This window comes from Peromyscus eremicus, chromosome 1 (assembly GCF_949786415.1).
Source record: "Peromyscus eremicus chromosome 1, PerEre_H2_v1, whole genome shotgun sequence".
Taxonomy (NCBI): domain Eukaryota; kingdom Metazoa; phylum Chordata; class Mammalia; order Rodentia; family Cricetidae; genus Peromyscus; species Peromyscus eremicus.
This window is the reverse complement of record NC_081416.1, coordinates 192600957-192624262: the sequence shown is the minus strand read 5'-3', so window position 1 is coordinate 192624262 and position 23306 is coordinate 192600957. Positions and strand designations below refer to the sequence as shown.

The 23306-nt window shown below is 36.2% G+C and overlaps 1 protein-coding gene across 1 annotated transcript; it reads right to left on the bottom strand.

The window, feature by feature from the left end:
- Positions 1 to 2643: 2643 nt before the first annotated feature.
- LOC131902693 (vomeronasal type-2 receptor 116-like) lies at positions 2644 to 23197 on the bottom strand. Its single transcript, XM_059253701.1, has 6 exons — positions 22986 to 23197; positions 9542 to 9833; positions 8378 to 9184; positions 7221 to 7436; positions 5154 to 5277; positions 2644 to 3557 (listed from the first exon to the last, which is right to left on the bottom strand). Exons 1-6 carry the CDS (start codon positions 23195 to 23197, stop codon positions 2644 to 2646), a joined length of 2565 nt encoding a protein of 854 aa, XP_059109684.1.
- Positions 23198 to 23306: the final 109 nt, after the last annotated feature.

Here is a 23306-nt window from a genome sequence, read left to right as displayed (position 1 = left end):
AAAAAAAAGACATTTAAGATTCTTGCTACAATCTTGTGTATTAAAAATTGAATATACAATAAAATTGATATCTATAAATATATCTCTTGAGTGTTTACCTTAATTGATTAAAGGACAAGATAAAATTATATTGTAATCCACTTTAAATTTTAAAAATATGAGATACCTGCCAAGGGTTTTCCACCCCAGGCTGGGAGTAAAAAAAGAGAAGTCTGCCCAGTGCCATGAAGACTGTGTGAGTGACAAAGATCTATGTGCTTCCCTGGGGCTCTCTGCCTTGGGCCAGGTAGAGACACCACTTACCTGACTGGCACTGTTAAGACCTATTAAGGTGAGCACGTATAGGATAGAACATGGAAGAGAGAGAGAGACAAAATAGTTTATGTCCTGTGGAGAGAGGCAGATCTAAAGAGGTGAAGGCAGTGAGGAGAGGGTTGAGATGGATGGCATGTTTGCCACCTGAGGCCATGGTGATGGCTGAGTGGCCTGGTGCTGTGGGATGTTCTGTATGGCAAATGTGTTGCTGATTAGTCAATAAATAAAACACTGATTGGCCATTGGCTAGGCAGGAAGTGTAGGCGGGACAAGGAGGAGAATAAAGCTGGGAAGTGGAAGGCTGAGTCAGAGAGACACTGCCAGCCTCCACGATGAGAAACAGCATGTGAAGATACCAGTAAGCCACGAGCCACGTGGCAAGGTATAGATTAATGGAAATGGATTAATTTAAGCTGTAAGAACAGTTAGCAAGAAGCCTGCCATGGCCATACAGTTTGTAACCAATATAAGTCTCTGTGTTTACTTGGTCGGGTTTGAGCGGCTGTGGGACTGGCAGGTGAGAGAGATTTGTCCTGACTGTGGGCCAGGCAGGAAAACTCAAGCTACACCCTGGGCTCCTTCCAAAGGCCATATCTGCACCGAGGTCCCTGACTCAGTCATGGTCTGTGTTGATGTCAGAAGCTTCTGTTATCATCAAGGTTGAGATGATGGGTCTGCAAATAGTGTGTGTAGTGGGTAACTATTCCAGCTTTGACCTGGAAGTACTAACCCCAGTGTGGCTTCTGGTAATTATCATGTGTACGTATGTCCTGCCCCTGAGGTAGGGCCAAGATGGGAGACCTTAAGACCCCAAATCTGGATGTGCCTGCTCTCTTGGTTCCTGTTGATCCTGAATGCTGGATGTAGACTGAGCAGAGTTCTCCAGACAACACTGCTGGACTACACTTTACCTTTTCTGGATCCTGCAATTTATCCCTTTACTTATTGTAAGTTACCCCAAAATAAACCTCCCTTTTAACTTTATGGAGTTGCCTTAATAAATCCTCCAATAAGTTGGTCCTCCTCCCCACTTGATACAAACTAGGGAGAAATGACCCTGCCCCTCATCTGCCAAATGGTCACCTGAATGAAACAGGTCCTCCCTTGTCCTGCCCCCACCACCTCTGAAAGGTGGTAGAGTTGGCCCTGAGATAATGAGAACTGGTGAGCTGGCCAAGCACCTCACTGATGACAGCACTCAGTAGAGCAGGACCTGTACCTCATCTGGGCAAAAAATAGAACTGTCCCAGATGGTATAGGTGGGCCTGAGCCCTGGGGGAAGGTGTGAGAGAAGAAACAGCCTCATTCCTTGCTGCTTACTGCATATGATGAGCTTGCTGGTAATGTAGTGGAGAAATCAACCTAGTATGGAGGATGAGGGAGAGCTGGTGGGCTGAACAACCCAACAACCACCAAAGTCCAGAACCAAGGCTATGAGTTGACCCATCACATCTTCCACCCCATCTATGATCTGCTAGAACACTCAAAGGGGGCAGGCAGACCTAAAGTTGTAGGAAAAACATGACATAGGACAATAACAGGATATACCAATGCAGTCCTAATAAAGGCCCAGAACCAATAGTATAGCAGGAACCAGAGGTCTTACTCATACCAATGACTCATTTCAATTAACACTTGGAAGAAAATTGTATGGACTAAAGGGTATACTGTGTGATTCACTTCTGTCACACTAGAGCTTCCATTATGAGATTTTTATTTTCTTTATCTTTTTCTTTAAATTTAATTTTGTTATATCTTAGGGGAGTTGCAAGATCAGAGGTTAGATATAAAAGGATGGAGGATGAGTGGGATTGAGATGCATTCTGTGAAATCCACAGAGAAAGAATAAAAAATTAAATAAATAAAAAATAAATGTACTACTTTCAGCACAGAAAAGAATAGGCATGGAGTTTACAAGAAAATTAAAATGATTTCATGAAAATTAATGATCTACTTTAAATGGTGATATAAATTTTAAACATGGTACAGGGGTGCTCCATACATTCTTAAGCTCAGAACATTGGAGGAAGTAGTTAGATCTCTATGAGTTTAAAATATCATGATCTTCATAGAAGTTTCTAGGCAAATACACATACATAGTGAGGTCCTATACACAAAAAATACAACCTGGATTTCATACATTAAAAATCTGTGGCTCCATTTCAAAGAGAGACTCAAACAATTGTATGAAGAAATAATTACCCATAGAATCTAACCAATACTATAATTCTATAATACACAATTAGAATGCTGTTGTGCAGTATTTAATATTTGTATTTATTTTTTAGCATAGGAAGTAGGTGTAATTTAATCCAGATTTTGAGAATGTTATTTTTTTCTGGAATGGTTTCTTTTCCTCATATAATGAAGTGAGTTTTTATCTGGTCTTAACAAGATAATATAGCACTTTGGGGCAAAGATGAAGCCAAGAAGTGCTGTACTAGAAGCCAAGATAGAGAAGACTTCCATAGCCACCATGACCTTTCCTTTGGTGCTGTGGTAGACAGGGAGGAAGGTGACCCAAACACAGAAGAACACCAGCATGCTGAAGGACAGAAATTTTGCCTCATTGAAAGTGTCAGGCAGATTTCTGGACAAGAAGGCCATGATGTAACTCCCAAGTGCCAAGAAGCAGAGATATCCCAGGACACAATGGAAAGCAATAGCTGAGCCCTTGTTGCATACAATGATGATGTGTCCATATTCTGCATGAGCATCTTGGTCAAGGAAGGGTGGAGAGGTTGCTAGCCAGATTCCACAGAGAACAATTTGGATGAGAGAACAGAAGGGAATGATGAAGTTTGGGGCTCTTGATACTATTAACCACCTCACCACTCTCCCTGGAAAAGTGACCCTGAAGGCAATAATCACAGTAATAGCTTTGGCCAAGACAGTGGCAAGAGCCACAGTGAATGAAACTCCAAATATGGTCTGCTGCAGGATACATGTGATAGTGTTGGGATGACCAATGAAGAGCAAGGGACAGAGGAAACAGATAGTGAGTGTGATGAGCAAGGTGTAACTGAGGGACCGGTTATTTGCCTTCACAATGGGAGTATCTTTGTGCTTTACAAAGACTCCGAGAACCAGAGTTGTGAGTGCAGAGAAGCACAGAGCTATGCTGGTGAAAATCATCCCCAAGGGGTCTTCATGAACTAGAAAACTGACAACTTTCTGGAGACATTGGTTCCTCTCCTTGTTGGCAAAATGATCTTCTGGACACATCACACACTGATCCACATCTGGAAAGAAAAAAATGATTGTGAGTTTATGATAATGTGATCCCTTTTCTCTTAATTGTTTTCCTATTACCTGTTCATTGCTGTTACTTAAGTCACTTTCCTTTTTTTTCTTGAGGCAAAAAAATAAGTATTCTAGTGAAAATTTTCTCATTGTAAAAGCATATATTGTCACATACAGAGAACTATTAAAATAGTTTTAGATCTTCAAAAGGCACATTTCTAAAACTCTATTCTTAAAAATGTTTGAAAATCATCTTGAACAAAAATACACACATTGAGCTATGTGTCATATATTTTATGTCACAGTTTTTTTGTATTTCTTAAAAACTGAATTAATTGCCAGATTTTCAATTTTATGTCATTTAAAATAATTTATATGTGTGTTTTGTGTGTATATATATATATATATATACATATATATAACATAATATATACATATATATATGTATATATATATATATATATGAGACCAAGCACAAATTTACAATCAAATGATCTGTATGAAAGGATGATCTAGGAAGAATAATTATTAGATACAATAAATCAAAGACTTATGTGAGTCCTAAATGTGATTGAAATACAGTTTGGAAAGGATTAAGTTTGATACTTTAAAATGTGTTAAATTGCATTGTGAAATAAAACACATTATTACTTGCAGAAGAAATATGTTTTTTAGTAAACAATATATGCAGTGGATTGCAGACATAAACACTGTATAAATTCCAATGCCTTGTAGCTTGAGTTTTCCTGCCTGGCCCACAGTCAGGACAAATTTCTCTCACCTGCCCTCAGACCCGACCAAGTAAACACAGAGACTTATATTGCTTTCAAACTGTATGGCTGTGGCAGGTTTCTTGCTAATTGTTCTTATAGCTTAAATTAATCCATTTCCATTAATCTATACCTTGCCATGTGGCTCATGGCTTACCAGCATCTTCACATGCTGTTTCTCATCGTGGTGGCTGGCAGTGTCTCTCTGACTCAGCCTTCCACTTCCCAGCTTTATTCTCCTCCTCGTCCCGCCTACACTTCCTGCCTAGCCAATGGCCAATCAGTGTTTATTGACTAATTAGCAACACATTTGCCGTACAGAACATCCCACAGCAATGCCTAGCAGTTGCTATTTCAAAAGGACTGTAATAAACTGTGACATTTTACTTGATAAAAACAAGGAAAAAAGTTTGTCTTTGACTTTTTGCCAGATCTTTCCCCTTTCTTATGTTTACAATTCTTCTTTTAGTTTTTTAAAAAATTATTCTATATGTTTTTCACATCATGTATCTTGATCCCATCTATTCCCCATCCCTGTGCATCTGCCCTTGCCCAAGCACCCCTAAATAGAACAAAATCCAAGAGAAAAAATTAAAAAATATAAAAGGGAAATATTTAAAATTTCTTCATGGAAGCTGCTTTGCAACCCAATAAGCCACATCGTATATTCCTTTGTCCTTACATCTCTAATTGATAGCATTCATTGCAAACAGTCATTGGTCTGGTTTGAGGTCCCTGGTCTCCACTACATGATCAAAGATTTTTACTTAGGTATTGTAGACTACTGTAAGGAAGTCAGAAAGTTCCCTGTAAGCCGACATTTACCTGTCTCATTGGAAATCTCATTGTCTGGACAAGGAATGCAATCATAGCAACAGACAGCCTTGCCCTCCAGGGCAGCTTTTCTGAATCCAGGCCCACAGCTCTCACTACACACAGAATGAGGAATCTGAAAAGAACAAAGAAAAGGTTTTGAAATGCATAGGATTGTATAGGAAACCTGGTTATATAGAGGTTTTTAATAGTGTACAACTAATTTACTTACAATTATATCTATAAATGAATGTGGTTTTGAAAGACTGAGCCAATCAAAAAGGTCCATGTGTCTACAGTTGATCAACAGATTATCACAGTGTTGGATGTTATGGAATCTTAATGAGATAGAGACAAGTATAAGGAAGTTGGTTCATTGGGGATTTGATTTAGAAAGGCAAGGCATCCTTCTAAACTGACCCTCTCTCTAGAATTACTGTTTAGTAGGTTTAGCAACTATTACTTCCACCACAATCATGTGTTTTAATTGTTAAGTTGATGGGACTTTCTTTAAAACATCATGGAAACAAACCTTCACACATTTTTGTGAGGGGTAATATAGAGAAATTTGCCTATGTTGAAAGAACTACTCGAGAAGTAAATATCACCACGTCATTGGCTGATGTTCAGAATGAGTAAAAAGTAGAAAGATGAGAGTAGCAGCATTCATTGCTCCCTAAATGCTGGCTACTAATGTGATGCTGTCATTCACCAAATGCTTCTACAACCTTGTATTTCCAAAGGTAATGAACTGTGCCTTCAAACTGTCATCCAAGAGAAATGTTTCCTTATGTAATTTTAATTACTTGTTCTTTTGTGGTAGCCAGACAAGTAAGCAAAACACACATGAAAATCATGATTTTCTCCTTTTCTAGGGTCACAAGTGGAAAAGGATAATGGTTTAGAGAAGAAACTCTAAGCACAGAATCAAAATAGATCTGTCAAGTGTTTAGAGTCAGTGAATTAATTATGGCAGAGTTACTATGTGGTGGTGTAGCTAGAGTTTACCTGCCTGGCCCACAGTCAGGACAAATCTCTCTACCTGCCAATCCCACAGCTGCTCAGACTCGACCAAGTAAACACAGAGACTTATATTGGTTACAAACTGTATGGCCATGGCAGGCTTCTTGCTAACTGTTCTTGCAACTTAAATTAATCCATTTCTATAAATCTATACCTTGCCACATGGCTCGTGGCTTACCAGCATCTTCACATGCTGTTTCTCATCATGGCAGCTGGCAGTGTCTCTGACTCAGCCTTCCACTTCCCAGCTTTATTCTCCTCCTTGTCCTGTCTATACTTCCTGCCTAGCCACTGGCCAATCAGTGTTTTATTTATTGACCAATCACAGCAACACATTTGCCATACAGAACATCCCACAGCATGGTGGTTTGGATGAAAAATGCCTCTCAGGATCATAGGTATTTAAATTTTAATTTTCCATTGCTGTCATTATTTGAGCAGATGTTGAAAGTGTATTAGGTAAAGATTTGCTGGAAGAATTATAACATTGGATTGGGCTTTAAAACATTAATAAATGTTACCCCAATTCCACTTTTCTTTGGATACTACCTGTGTATGGACAGAGGTAGTATTTAATTTAATCTTAAATCCTTATTTCTCTCTCCATGCTACTTGTTGTCATGCCTCATGCCTATAATGCATTCTCATACTACCAGAACCATAACTGAATATAAACTCTACAAAGCCGTGTTTGGTCATGGTGTTTGATCACACCAACAAACCATAACTATTCTACTTTTTCCAGAATGTAAATCACTAAGCACATACTTTCTCCAACACATTGGGCTGAGAGATACTTTAAGGATTGAGATTACTTCTTAATAGATGTCCCATATTTTTGTCTAGTTGACATAACATTAAAAAAATAAAGTGAAATACTTCAATCTGTCAGAATCAAGGCATGTGAAATCAACCTTGTGTTAGTAGCTTTTTGTTATTTCCTATGTTTGATTTTATAGTGATATGCATTGAGTGAGAAATAAAAGATTATGACAATGAGAAACATATTCTTGTTTTCACTGTAAATTGAAAGCATTGACATAATAGATAACCCACCTCTGAAAATGTTTCTGGCCATTTTATCATCTGCTCATGTAAAGACAACTGTTGATGTTGGATAGCATTTGAGGAAAAAGTTCCTACTTTCACCTTTAGTCCAAGACCTTTTGGAAAATTCCAAAAGTTGAGAATGTCATACTCAACATCTATCTTCTGTTTCCAATCTAAACCCATGATGTGTTCCACATTAATCTTCCTTAGGAAGTGGTGAAGCTGAAAGGGATGAACTGTGTTAAAGTGCATGCAACACATAGAACAGAACTTTTACAGTGTTTCTCTCACTATTTTAATCTCTGATGTAAAATATAACATTAATATATATATATATATATATATATATATATATATATATATATCTATATATATATATCAATGAGTCAATGAGGCAATGGTTGCCTCATTGAGTGGGATTCCATTCTGTCTTTCAATGGGCAGTCACCATCAAGAGAAAACTTAAATCAATCTCAAGTAAGGAATCAGTTACTTTTGAATAAGACAAACTTCAATTTGAAAAATTAGACAAGCCAGGCGGTGGTGGCGCACGCCTTTAATCCCAGCACTTGGGAGGCAGAGGCAGGTGGATCTCTGTGAGTTCGAGGCCAGCCTGGACTACCAAGTGAGATCCAGGAAAGGCACAAAGCTACACAGAGAAACCCTGTCTCGAAAAAGAAAAAAGAAAAAAAAAAAAAAGAAAAATTAGACAAAAACATTTACTTTTGGAGTATATTCAGAATTTCAGTGAGTAAAATGAGGGTCCTGATGACTAAAGGGTGTTTAAAAGCTTTGTTTAGGTGTTAATATAATGTTGAAATGAACTGTGTCATTGCTTTTTTAAGGATCCACTTCTGTAATTACTGTTTGAAGATATATATGGAAGAATTCTGAATTTGTCTCATGAATTTTCTTCCCATGAGGATGATATGAGATTATTTGTGATAGAACCTATATATTGACTAATCAGAATTCAGCCTTGCCACTTGCACCCCATTCCTCAGCAATGGATCTCCATTAATCTGTGGGAATCTGAAAATTATATATTCTGCATTGCTTTTTAATAAAATATACTGAAAACAACAATAATTAATTAATTGGTCCCTTAGTTAATTCTCAAACTGTTACAAGGTGATGTTCCAGTATAATGAAAGGCATATTACCTGCCATGGGAAAAACACAATTGTCTTCCCATTTTCATTTGGCTGTAATTGCACTTGCTGAAGACTTATCTCATGGAGACTGTGGGCCACAGCATGCACAGCTTTGTATATGTTGTAACTCTCTTCACTCATGTCCATGTTAAAAATATGCCTAGGCAAGAATTCCAATGAAGCGTTGGGTTGGCAGTTCTCTAAAAGTTGACAATCAAGCTCAGAAAATGGGCATTTGAAGAACAAAAACCACAATTTAGGAAGGTAATTGTCTTCTGGGTATTTATATGGATTAAAGGTTCTAACAAAATTGGTAAACTCAACCATCTTCTCATGGTGGTGTTCAAAAATGAGACTGCCATGGAAAGAGTCTATCATGAAATAATCAGCGTGATTGGTAACATCCCATTGAGAGTTTGTAACCCAGACTTTCTGTGTCAAAAACTGTTGCCCTAGATTTCGCATTAAACCTTGTAGAGAATCAATATCACCATAAATAATTATGACATTGGCCAATGATTCCTGGATCTTCCCTAGACTTTTCCAAAATTTGTTGGAAAATGAAGTCCAGGTGCCTGGGATCATTTCTGCAAAAGCTATGCATACTGTACTACTCTCCATCTTTTTACTTAAATCTGATAGAATATGTGTTCCTCTGTGGTCATCTGGGAGTAGTAGACCAACCCAGGTCCAGTGGAAATGAAGCATCAAAGAGACAATGGCAAGTGACAGAAATGTGTCTTTGGGGGCCATCTGGTAGACAGAAGAAAACTGAACATGGTCACTCAAGATAGTATCAAAAGGCCCAAAAGTAAGCTGAAGAGAAAACAAAATAGAAAACAAGGGAAAGAACATTGGCATCAAATATATTCTCAATCAAAAGCAATAAGTGGTCAGTTTGAAGTTATGTTCATTCTTATTTTAAAGACAAATCTCTCTGACCAAGTTTTCCAGAAAATTACTGCCACAGCTTCCACTTTCAATAACACATTTTGTCTGGTCTATCATCTTCTTCCTTTCTGTTCTAAGCAATATAAATGTGGGTCTATCACAAAGTGTCTGGACATGTGCATTTTATAGATGCATTATCCAAATGTCCCTTTTTTCTCCTTTGAAGTCACTTGAAATGTCATTGGCAGAGATATAGTTTTCTTTTTCTACACTATAACTTACCTGTGGGAATTTGTAGAGTTGCAGGAGTGTCCCTATGTGGGCAGATGTTTTCCATGATGTTCCTGTTATCACAGCAGCTGCCTTGTTCTCCTTTGCACAATTGTAATTAGAGAGGGGATAGCTCAGTCCTGTGAGCCAAATACCGGCATTCATAAGAATCTGTAGTTCATTGTATGGGAGATTATAGAAATCAAACCCCAGTGATATGTTTGATAGAAGGTATGGATTTCTGTTGATTTCTTCAACAGCAAAAATTAGAGCCAGAAGAAATTCATAGTTCCTAAAATAATACCTGCATACATAACATAAAAATACACAAAAGTTCATAGACTATACACATCTACAGATTTACTTTAATATATTTTGTAGTGAAAATATTAGTATTTCCCTAAAATCCATACTCAATATATTTCTTCAGGTGACTAGAATTCTGATGAGCATAATATGCTGTTTGTATGAAATAAGTATGCCTCAATTTTGACAGTTCCAAGAGAGCTCTGTTTATATCTTCTTTTATTTTAGATACATTAACAGTTCTCTGTGGATATGAACAAAGATACAAAATAACACATATCCTGGTTTATTGATTTTGGTCTTTCTGATTCTCTAATTATAATAAGCTGATATGCTTTGATTAAGGCATACAATTTTCTAAGAAAATATCCTAATCATTAGGTATAATGTTAATGTAAACCTTCTAGATAAACAGTTGTTATTTCTTTGAAAATATTGTTTTTGTTTTATTTTATAGTATTTATGTGTCAATTATATGCATATATGTCTCACTGTCTGTGAAAATAGAGGAATTTTAAATGTTACATTTTCAAGACAAAGAATAATGTCAAGGATCAGTCATAGCTTTCCAAGTTCTATTAACAGGCTCTCTTTAGAGTTCTCACTCTGTGTGCCTGATTGTCTCCATTAAATATTTCCATGGCTTCTTGTGTATTTTTCCCCATTACAATATATGATTACCGGATCACTTATGTACACTCATGTAGTTTCTCAGAATCTGAACTCAGGTAATCTCATTTATGTCTGATGCCTTTTTCTTTCTGAGAAATTCTTTTTCTTAATCAAAGTTTGCAATTCAGAAAAGATTGCTCTAAGAAACAAACAGACCGGTGACAGGCATTGGAAATTCCATTTTAGTTGGTGGTTAGGGGGATAAAGAGACCTCACCACAAAATAGAGGCTACTGCCACTGCTCTTAGTTGTTTCCATAAAAAGAAGATAATGTCCAGTTGCTAAAGACAAAACAAACTTCAGAATCAGGTTGTGCATTGGCACAGCCATATCTGAATGGAATGGCAGAAGTCATAAAGCCAGCACAGCTACTTGTCAAAGATCCAGCAAAGCTGAGCCACATGATAGCTGTCATGCCACCTTTGGTTTTCATCTCTACCTGTTGCAAACTTGGGGCACTTTTAATGTTTGTACAATTTGGGGATATTGGATTGATAGAAAATTCCCTATAAATTCCTTATGCTGCTTCTATGCTTCCCCAGGAAAGTCCTGAACACAACTCTTAGGGAGATATCCTAATCTACTTAAAGGCCTTCCTTATGCCTTGGAGGTTGTAACACATAAAGAAGCCAGAGGTCGCTTCATGTGGCTATGAGACATTCTTGAAACATCTGTCCCTGTACTTACACTGAAACAAGATATTCAAACAAAGTAAATTCAAAAAGGTCAACAAGATCTGGTGAGCTAGAGGAGTTGGCCACAGCTCAGATTACAAGCCTCTTCCCACTCTACACTCAGACAATTATGTGGCATACAACTCTGCCCCACATGGAGACAAATTGATGAGCAAAGTACAGAGTGGAAAAATGATAAAAGTATAAGAAGTCAGGACCTCCCTTTCTTAAAATTTAGAGCCACTATAATGCCAAGGAAAAACAGAATGCCAAATTCTGTAAAGATATAAAATATAAACATTGTATTATGAAGAGATTTGAATAAAAGCTACAGCAGCTTTAGCCTGAGGATTTTCCCTGGGCACTCTGACCACCAAAAGTTAGTAATACACTGCCTGAGACATGGCAAAATGCCCAGGGTGGTTGAAGATTTTTGTTTTGGTCTAGTGCACTTGAAGCAACCAAAGCTACCAGCCAGAGAACAGGCTGTCATGTGCCTCTAGATTCTTAAAAATTGGGTTATAAGGTTAATGAGTAAGAATGATAAATCTGTTTATTAATGATGTAAAAATCTGAGGAAAAATGATTGGAAATGATAACTCTGTTTTGTCATAGTTCATTAATGATGACTAAAAGATAAGCAAAAAGAAGTGAAACACATGTCCAAAAAAATGATATGATCTATGTTTTGGAATATCATGAATATATCTCTATTTACTAAATTCTACATAAATAAAGCCTATGAGAGATACAGGTTGTCAGAGTAGGACAAGCCATACCAAGATGTGCTTCCTCTCTGTCCTTCTCCCCTAAAACAAAATAAAGAAGTGCCCCATGTCTGATTCCTCTGTCACCGCTTTTGCATCCACCTATCTTCAAAACCTGCCCTCATCCGGAGCTGGACTCCGGCAGTGCATGAATCAATCTCTATTTGACATTGAACCTCCTCACAGAGGAGTAGCTCTCATAGTTACAGAAAGAGTCATGCAAGATTCCTATGAAGAAAATCAAGCAGGAGACTTATCTAGTCACAAGGCAAAAGAACCACTACTTGAGAAACATGGATGAGATATTCTGATAGGTAGAATTATGTCATTGATGATCTGGAATAAACTACAGTTGCCTAATTGGACTTAAAAGCTCTAGTTAAGAAGAAATCCATGCTTGGCACTTTGTATTTAGTCAGCTACCTGTGACTGGCAAGGCTATTAAGTCTAAAGTAGAATCAACCTCTGACACTTTTATGAATCAGTATAACCTATAACTGCATTTCAAATACTTATAACTATATCCACATATGAATATTATCCTTACCTTGTATTAAGCAAGCTACTTTGTGCAGCCTATACAGACCATTACAGGCTGCCATAACTGGGTACAATTGCAGAGATTAACAAACCATGAGATGTCTGCTTCATATTAATGCATTTACAATATAACCCCTATACCTAAGGATCAAAGAACGTTTTGGAAGAAGAGGCATGTAAGTTGAATCTTAAAAGGTCTTATTAATAAAAACCTCAGGAATGAGCTATTAGGGTAAATTCTGAAAGATCAGAGAGACAGAACAAGCCACAGCTAAATTCACCTGAACAATTCCTCATCTGATTCTGTTTCCACAAGTCTTCATAATTAAAGCTTCTGAGTCCTCACCCAAATGGATCTCAGCTAAATTACTGCTAAAAGACTAAGCTTAAAAGCCTCTAGTTTCTGGTCCTCACTCCTCATATAACTTTCTGCTCTTTGCCATCACCTCCTGGGATTAAAAAGCTGTGTCACCATGCCTGACTGTTTCCAGTGTGGCCTTGAACTCACAGAGATCAAGGTGGATCTCTGCCCCTGGAATGATAGGATTAAAGGTGTGTGCTACCACTACCTAAACTCTATGTTTAATAGAGTGGCTGTTATGTTTTCTGAACCCCTGATAGTTTTTTTGAAGTGCATAATAATATCAACCACAGAGGAATAAGATTGTTAACAGACATAGGACCAGAACATCTCCATTAATATAGTGTATTTAAAATGAAAACAGAGGACATGAAGTGCTGTGTGTGTGTGTGTGTTTGTGTGTGTGTGTGTGTGTGTGTGTGTGTGTGTGTGTGTGTGTAGGTTCAAATAGCTGGGGAGATTTTGAGATTAGTATGATTGAGATATGTTATTTGGAACTCACTAAAAATTAATAAAATATTATTTACAATGTTGTATTTTGTAAATTATTCCCTGATTTAATAACAAAATAGTTCATACTAAGAAACATTTATGATTTCATAGAGAAAAATATTATTTTTTTTATGCTGGACATGTTCACCAAGAAGGGGAATTGTACTTTAAACACATGTAAAAATAATAGAGACTGGGTATGTTTGTGTGTAGAGTTACAAAACAGAGTCTTGGCCTTGTAGTCACATCATTTATTTTCTCCTTTGACAATTTGCATAACTGATAATATACAATATAGTCAGCAGGCTGATAATGGTAGCAGAATTTACAGACACATCAGTAGGAAAAGTTAAAAATCTCAGAACGTTTGTATGGTTTTTGAAATAATTCTAGCATCATATAATTTCCATTGCAAATTATAGGAGATATCATTGTTTGCTTATTTGATTATAATAAATGCAAAAATAACATTGTATATTCATTATTTTGTTATTCGGGTCAGAGAAAAATCAATCCACAAAAGTTTGAATTGTTACTAGAGGTAAATGCCATAATGGTTTATTCCTGTAACTTACAGATTGAGATAAATGGTTAACAAAAAGTCCCCACAGCATTGACAATGCAAGTGTCAGCATTCACCTCAAGGAGACCTCCCAAACACCCTTACATCAGGGAGGCTGCTATATATCTTATGGGTTGTCTTCTCTGTGAAACACACTTAGAAAAAAGAGAGGTAGAAAATCAGATTCAAGAGGAGGAATGGGGTAGATGGGAGTCAGGGAAGAAGGAACAGGAGAGGTGGAAGGGGAAACTGTGGTCAATATGTAAAGTAAATGAAAAATGTTAATTGAATAAAATAAAATTTAAAAAAGAAAAAAAATAAGATCCAAGTGCCAAATAAAATACAAGTTGGAGATGAATAAAATTCAGTGGCTACAACAGGACAGACAACAAAGATATGGGTCTCAAGTAAATAAATTCAGGACAAATATTCTTCAACAAAAAATTCAGTGAACATTCAAGAATTACTTTCACCATTTTCAGAGAAAAATGGGAAATCTCACAGGACAGCCATCCATTGAAAGAAAAATTCCACTAGGCCACAGGCAATTACAGAGCAAAATGCTCAGAATCAAGATACAATTATGAGTTAGACCCCTTTTCACTGCTAATACACAGAAGAGAAGATGTGAACAAGGAAACCAGGATGGTTTTATCTATATTAGAAATGTTCTAGAAAATTGGAAATGGCACATTTTATACTTTTCCCATTCCTAAAATGCATATAGTACACATTTGTTTAAGTGTGTATGTCCTTATGTTTATCTATTTGTGATTCTCAAAAGAAAAAAAAAAGCTTTAGTAATTACCAGAAGACATAGGCTAATAAATTTTTAGTCAAAGTGAGTTTTCATGTGATTTCTAACATTAAATATGGAATTCAAAATCTTTAAAACAAGCATTATATTGTAACATTTATCAAGGAAATGTTTTGGCTTTTAGTACTTAATAATATTCATACATACATATATCTATAGTAAAAAATATAAAAATACTAAATTTTGAGGGATATTTTATTATACTTAGGATACAGCAATCAAGCCATGATGAAAGATAAAAGCCATGGTAAGTAAGGTAATAAGTGAGAAGGAAGGCAGAAGATTTTATAGTTGCAGTATATATTTGTGTAGTCTATCCTATATGAAAACCATGCATTTAGGAAATGTATTCCATAAGATAAGGCTGATAATTATTTTGCAATAAAAATACTGTTTTCCTATCATGAATTTGGTTTGGAATTAAAACCTAATGTTACAATTACAGCTGTGACTTCTTAAAATATGATAATTACATAACAATATATTTTATATGTTAAAAGTGAGGAAGCACAATTGAGAAGAGAGAACATAAGACCTCTTTGCAAACATATGTGTATGTCCAAGTAGGCTGTACACAGAACTTCTACATTCTCTCTGTTCCCTCAGACAAAACCTACAGGCTGTTCCCTACTACTGCAACACAATACCAGCTGTAGCCTGTCCCTTTACCCCCTGTCCCCATATCATAGGTATTTTCCAGACCTCAATTCACATGGACGGCCCTTTCCCAACTGCTGGTCATGCCTTCCAGAAACCAGGTAAATTCCCTGTGGAAAATTTAGTCTTTCTCTATTTCCTCAGACTGAATCCTCATTTTCATCCCTTCCCACCTGCAGCCTCCTGTTTTCCCTACTCATAGATGCTGTGGATCTCAGAGACCATCCCCACTATACATATTCATCCCTAGCCTCCAACAACAGGAAGCACTCTCCACAAATTCACAAGTGAGCAGGCAAGTAAAACAGGTATCACACACCCAACACACCCTCTGAAGATCCACAGAGCAAACAGAAAACAATAAAAAATATAACAACTCAAATAAGACAAACACAGAAATCAACACCTCTAACTATAATCTCCCCAACCCCAGATAAATAAACACCAGCATAAAAATACAATAAATAACAGCCAGGGAAATATGTTTCCACAAGAACCCAGTTATCATGCTTCAACAGATCCTAAATATTTTGACATATTTGATGTATAAGACAAAGACCTTAAGACCAATTATATAAAGATGATAGAGGTCTTTAAAGAGGAAATGAGTAAATCTCTTTCCAAAAAAAAAAAAAAACAAGAAAAACACAAACAATTGGAGGAATCCATAAATTCCTTAAAGAAAGCCAAGAAAAAAACAGTTGAAGGAAACAAATAAAATTGTTCCAGACCTGAAAATGGGAGTAGAATCAATAAACAAAACCAACACTGAGGGAAACATGCATATAAAAATTTTGGAAAGAAAACAAGAAATATAAAGACAAGCTCCACCAACAGAATGTAAGAGATAAAAGGGTAAACCTTAGGCATTGAAGATACAATAGAAGAAATAGATATATCAGTCAAAGAAAAATGTTACATCTAGAAAAAGTTCCTGATACAAAACATCCAGGTAATCTGGGACAGTATAAAAAGGCTAAACCTAAGCAACGTAAGAGTAGAGGAAGGAGAAGAATCCCAGTTGAAAGGCAGAGAAAATATATTTAACAAAATCATAGAAGAAAATTTTGCTAACCTATGGAAAAAGAAGCCTACAAAAGTAAAGAAGCTTAGAGAATATCAATTAGATTGGATCAGAAAAGAAAGTCCTCTGTGACATAATAATCAAAATACAACACATACAGATCAAAGAAAGACTATTAAAATGTTCAAGGGAAAAAGACAAAGGAACACAAGGGACACTTATTAGAATTAGAGCTGACTTCTCAATGAGAACTTTAAAAGATAGAAGAATTTGGTCAGATGTCTTGCAGACCCCAAGAGACTACAGATGCCAGCCCGGACTACTAAACCAAGCAAAAATTTCAGTAATCATTCATAGAAAATATGTTATTCCCTTAATAAAAATAAATTTAATATATCTATATCTATATATCTACAGATCCCATCATATGGAATGTGCTAGAAGGAATACTCCAACCAAAGTATATCCAAGAAAAACATGAAATAAATAATCTCACACTAGAAAAACAAAACAAAAAAGGAAGCTCCAAACACACACATGCAAACATGCATGCACACACACACACACACACACACACACACACACACACACACACATCCCACCAACATCAAAACCAACAGCAAAATAATAGGAATTAATAATCATTGGTCTTTATTATCTCTCAATGTCAATAGTCTCAATTCCCCAAAAGAAATACACAGAATAACATATAATACAATGAATCACTGGAATAAATGGTTGGTTCTTTGAGGAAATCAACAAGGTAGACAAACCCTTACACAAACTAAAAAGGAGAGAAAGAATATACAAATTAACAAATTCAGAAACAAAAAGTGGTCTATAACAGACACTGAGAAAATCCAAAGAACCATAAAGACATAGCTTAAAAACATGTACTCCACTAAAATTGGAAAAACTGGAAAAAAAAAAAACTAAAAAAAAGGACAATTTTCTTGACAGGTGACCTAGGTGTCATTTATCAAAGTTAAATAAAGATCAGATTAACAATTTAAATAGACATATAACTGTTAAGGAAACAGAAGCAGTATTAAAAGCCACCTCCCAGCTGGGTGGTGGTGGCACATGGCTTTAATCCTAGCACTTGGGAGGAAGAGGCAGGCAGATCTCTGTGATTCTGAGGCCAGCCTGGTCTACAAAGTGAGTTCCAGTATAGCCAGGACTGTTTCACAAACAAACCCTGTCTCAAAAAACCAAAAATAAATAAATAAATAAAATAAAGCCACTCCCTGAAATATATATGATTTTACCATGGGATTATACCAGCTTTACAAAGAAAACCTAATAACAGCACTCCTCAAATTATTTCACAAAATAGAAACAAAAAGAAAATTGTCAAATTCATTTTATGAAGCCACAGTCACCCTGATACCAAATCCATACAAAGATTTAAAAAAGAAAGAGAATACAGACCAATTTCTGTCATGAATATTGATGCAAAAGAACAAGCTGAATCCAAGAACACATGAAAAAGATCATCTGCCATGATCAAGTAGGCTTGATCCTAGAGATGCAGGGATGGTTCAACATACAAAAATCAGTCAATGTAATCCACCATATAAACAAACTGAAAGAAAAAAGACACATGGCCATCTATCTCATTAGATGCTGAAAAAACATTTACCAAAATCCAACACCATGTCATAATGAAAATCTTGGAAAGATCAGGGATACAAGGAACATACACCTAAACATAAGAAAAGCAATTTACAACAAGTTGCAAACATAAAATTAAATTAAGAGAAACTCAATTGAATTCCACTAAAATGAAGAACAAGACAAGTCTGCCATCTCTTTCCATTTTTTTCAGTAGAGTAGTTCAAGTTTTATCAGGAGCACTAAGACAACTGAAAGAGATTGAGGAAGTAAAACTTGGACAGAAAGAAATCAATGTGTCAATATTTGTAGATGATATGACAATATACACAAGTGACCTTAAAAAAATTCATCAGGAAACACCTACAACTGATAAACATCTTCATCAAAGTAGCTAGATAAAAGCTTAACTAAAAAAAAAATCAGTAGCCTTCATAAAATCAAATTAGCAAAACAATTGAGAAAGAAATCAGGGAAACAACACCCTTTGCAATAACAAGTAACATAAACTGAGAGTAACTTAAACCAAGTAAGCTGAAGAACTGCATGATGAAATCTTCCAGCCTTTGAGGAAAGAAATTGAAGAAGATATCAGAAGATGGACAGAACTCCCATGGTCATGGATCAGTAGGACTAACATAATTAACATGGCCATCTTACCAAAAGCAATATATGGATTCAATATAATGCCCATCAATATTCCAACACAATTATTTTGGTAGAACAGTAATCAACTTCATATGGAAAAACAAAAATGCCCAGAATAGCTAAATCAAACCTGAAAAATAAAATAAAAAAAAAAACAATGCTGGAGGTATCCACATCCCTGATTTCGAATTGCACTACAGAAGTACAGTAATAAAAAAAACCCTGAATGATATTGACATAAACAAATACATGTCCATCAATCAAAATTAATTGAACACCCCAAAATAAATCCACACACTCACATACTTCTGATCTTTGATAAAGAAAAAAATGCATAGTAGAATAAAGAAGTCATCTTCAACAAATGGTGCAAGTCAAAATGGATGTCTGAATGGAAATAGTTCCATATTTATCACCCTGAACAAAACTGAACTTCAAATTGATAAAAGACCTCAACATATTACCAAACACAATTAACTTAATAAAAGAGAAAATGGGGAATAACCTTGAATGCATTGGCACAGAGACAACTTTTTGAACAGAACACCAATAGTGAAGGCACTATGACCAATAATTAAGAAAAGGGACTTCATGAAACTTATAAGCTTCTGTAAGGCAAAGGACAAGATCAATATAACAAAACAGCAGACTACAGAATGGGAAAATATTTTTATCAATTCCACATCCCATAGCAGTCTTAAATTCAAAATACACAAAGAACTCAAGAAACTAGGCATAAAAAAAACCCAAATAATTCAATGAAAGGATGGGCCACAGATCTGAACAGAGAATTCTCAATAGAAGAATTTCAAAATGCCAAGAAACACTCGAAATGTTCAACATTCTTAGCCATCAGCAAAATGCAAATCAAAACAACTCTGATATTCCATTTTATACCTGTCAGAATGGTTAAGATGAAAAAACAAAAAACAAAAACAGAAGTGACAGCTCATGTTGGAGAGGATAAAGAGCAAGGGGAACACTCCACTATTGCTGGTGGGAGCACAAACTTGTATAACTACTATGGAATTCAATATGGCAGTTCCCAAGAAAATTGGGAATTGATCTACCTCAAGACTTAGCTATAGCATTATTGGGCATATACACAATGGACTGCCCCCATTCTACCACAATTACACTTGCTCAACTATGTTAATTTTGTCTCCATTCTTATTAGCCAGAAACTGGAAACAACTAGATATCCCTCAACCACAGAGAGTATGAAGAAAATATGGTATATTTACACAATGGACTATTACTTAGTTGTTTATAAATAGGATATTATAAAATTTGCAGACAAATGAATGAAACTAGAAAAAAATCATCCTGAGTCAGGTAGCCCAGACCTAGAAAGACAAGTATGGTATGTATTCGCTTATAAGTGGTTATTAGTTGTTGAGTAAATAATAGTGAAGCTATAATCCATAGACTCATAAGGGTTAGATAAAGAGGAGGTTTCTAAGGGAGGAATGCATGGATCTCCCTGGAAAGGGGAAATAGAATAAGTTCTGAGACTCGATTGGGACAGGTAGATATAGGAGCAGGAGGAATCTGGTTGGGGTGAAGGAATGTAGAGAATAAGTGCAGGGAAATACAAATAGAATTAGGGGTCATTTAGGGAAATTCTTTGGAAATTTAGTACTGTGGAAACTTCCTGGAGGAGGACCCTAGTGAACATGCTACTAATAAAGGATGTAGAGTATGAACTAGCCATCTTCTGTAGCCAGGCAAAACTTCCAGTAATGGGCCATCGTGCATTTGATTGTTGTTGGCCAAAATGGTTCTTTGGTGATACCCAAACAACCCAGCTGATGCTAGGAAAGAGGACCACCCTCCAAAACTATCAGAATGGCCTAATTGTGTAGGACAACATTCACAGATCTGACACAACATAGAACAGTCAAGCTGTTACCTGCATGGAACTTTCACCTCGCTTTTCTAGTCTCTTTGGTGAGGAAAGATGCTCTGAAGTCTACCTAAAGAGAAACATAAACGACAACCAAGCCACAAAATTTTTGACCTAAAATCTGTCCTGACTGCAAGATGTGCTTTGAAAATTGTGGAGCAGTACTCATGTATCTTGTAGGAGTGAACAACCACTGTCTAGTATTTGAAGTACTTACTTCAAGAGGGAGCTCATGACCAGTGCTGCCTGGATGGCCAGGAACCTGAAACTGAATTGCCCAGAGCCTTGGATAGAACCAAACAGTACTGTAAAAAATCAATGAAATTATTCTGAGATACTCATAGATCAGTTCCTTGTCCAGTTGTCATGAGTGAGGCTTCATCTGACAGCAGATGGAAGTAGGTGCATAGTCCCACAGCAAGACACTACGTGAGAAATTTAAATTGGAGGTCTCCATCAAATCCCTCTTCTCAAAGATCAGGAAATTCCATTGAAAAGGAGATAGGAATATTGGTAGAGTCAGATAGCATGAGGGAAATCAGGATAATATGGGCCACTGAATCTATTAAGCAGGGCTCATAAGGGGTCATAGAGACTGAAGCTACAAGCACGGGGCCTGCATGGGTTGGCACCAGGTCCTCTGCTTGTATGTTATGGCTGTCAGGTTTGTGTTTTTATTCTGGGATTTAACAGTGGGAGAAATTGTCTCTGACTCTTTTGCCTGTACTTGGGAGTCTTTTATTCCTACTGGGTTGCCTGGTCCAGCCTTCATAGGAGGATATTTTCTTTTTCTTGTTGTGTTTTGCCATGTTTGGTTGTTGTCTCTTGGAGGCCTACTCCTTTTTGAAGGGAAAATGTGTTAGAGTGGATTTGGGATAGAGGAGGTGGGGAATAGCTGATAGGAATGGAGGGAGCTGGAAATGTGGTTGGGATGTATTGTCCATGAGAAGAATCCATTTTCAATTTAAAAGCTATTTAAATGCAACAGTAAATTTCCCCCTACACCTTAGACTGGTGAGTAATGTGGTCATTTACTGAATGTGGGAAGTTTTTTCTTACTTAAAATTAAGGAGCTCTTGGGCTGCTGAGCCCTCACTCAGGTTTTAGAATGGTATGTTTATTAAGTCAATGGATACATTTAGGGGATTGAGATTTAGATGTACCAAGAACAATTATGGGTTGCAGAGGACATGATGAAGAATGAAACATGGGGTACTGGTTTAGCACCTAGTGTACTGACAGATTAAACAAAAAATAGGTCAATAAAAATACCCACTTTCATGAAATATATGGTTACCCTTAAAAATGAAGCACTATGAAAACATTCACAGACTCATAGAAATGCCGATTTTCTTATATCTTATATTGGGTATGTAAAAATAAGTGTTTTCTGGTGGGCTGCATCGGAATGCCTCCTACTTTGATGTTTTTAATGAATTACGGATTTTCAAATTCCTAAATACTGCTTCTAGGAATCCAAGAAAGGTTAAATAAAATTGTCATGACACTTTTAAATAAGAAAGACTACATATATATAATTCCCCGCACTAAAATAATGAATGTATTCAGAATCATGAAAGAAGGCTTTTAGATTTGAAGAACAAACATTTGTGTGCTCTACCCTGTATGAAAAAAGGAAACAACACGAGATGCTCATGGTAACCTTTTATAATCATGATAGGATTCTCCCATCACAAATTTAGTTTGATTTTGTTTCTAACTTAATAAGAAACAGCCCTATGTGGCCACCATCCAAGTCAGTGTTTCCATAAAACAAATATATGAAAATGAGAATAAATCTTGTTAGAAATACATGAATCAAATAGTTAAATCATAAATATAACTGATATTTAAAGATTAGAAGACAATGGATGTAATACTACACTCCTACACTGGCAGAGATTTTTTGACAGCAAACAAGTAGCCCAACTTCTAAATCTGATATCACTGATCCTGAATCAGTGACGTCTAACATAGGCAGGTCTTGACACTCTAGCATCACCTCCGACACTCGAGACACAGTTTTCAGTGGCATCAACTTTTCTCACAGTAGCACATCTAGCTTTCTAGAATTCCCTTAAGTACTGTATCAACCTTTGAGAAAACCAGCCTTTCTGTGAAGACATAACATGGATAACATGCAAAACCTTGTGGCAGTAAAAACATGGCAAATCAGATCACAAGATTAAAAATATAAATTTTGGAAACAAAAATCAATAAAAATTTTCTTACATCCCCTTACTATCTTATGAAGGAAAAAGAAGTGAACAGGAACATACCTTAAAATAGATTTAAGTATAGAACACAGGGTGTCATGATGATAAACATATGGAAAATGGAAGTTTGAATCCATACATCACCTCAGTCATAAAGAAATTATGAATTCAAAAAAGAATACTTAAACGATGACACTTACTGTAGATGGAAGTCTGAGAAATAGTGTACTAGAGATGCATGTGGAATTTTGTTGATTGTGTAGAAAATATGAATAGGGAAAAATACACCAATCACCACTTCTCCTTCATGGTGAAAATCGTCTTCGATTTTAAAATAGCATTCAGAGCTGCTATAGGCACATGCAAAATTGGAAATCAGGAGAAGCTCAAGGATAAATGTCCATGAGGACATTCTACTAACAAGTGTGTCTGCCAAGCTCTAAGTAAGGTAGATGCAGATAGTAAGGAATCCAGGAGATATATAATCAATTCATATGTTTGTGAGTATATGTACTTCTAAC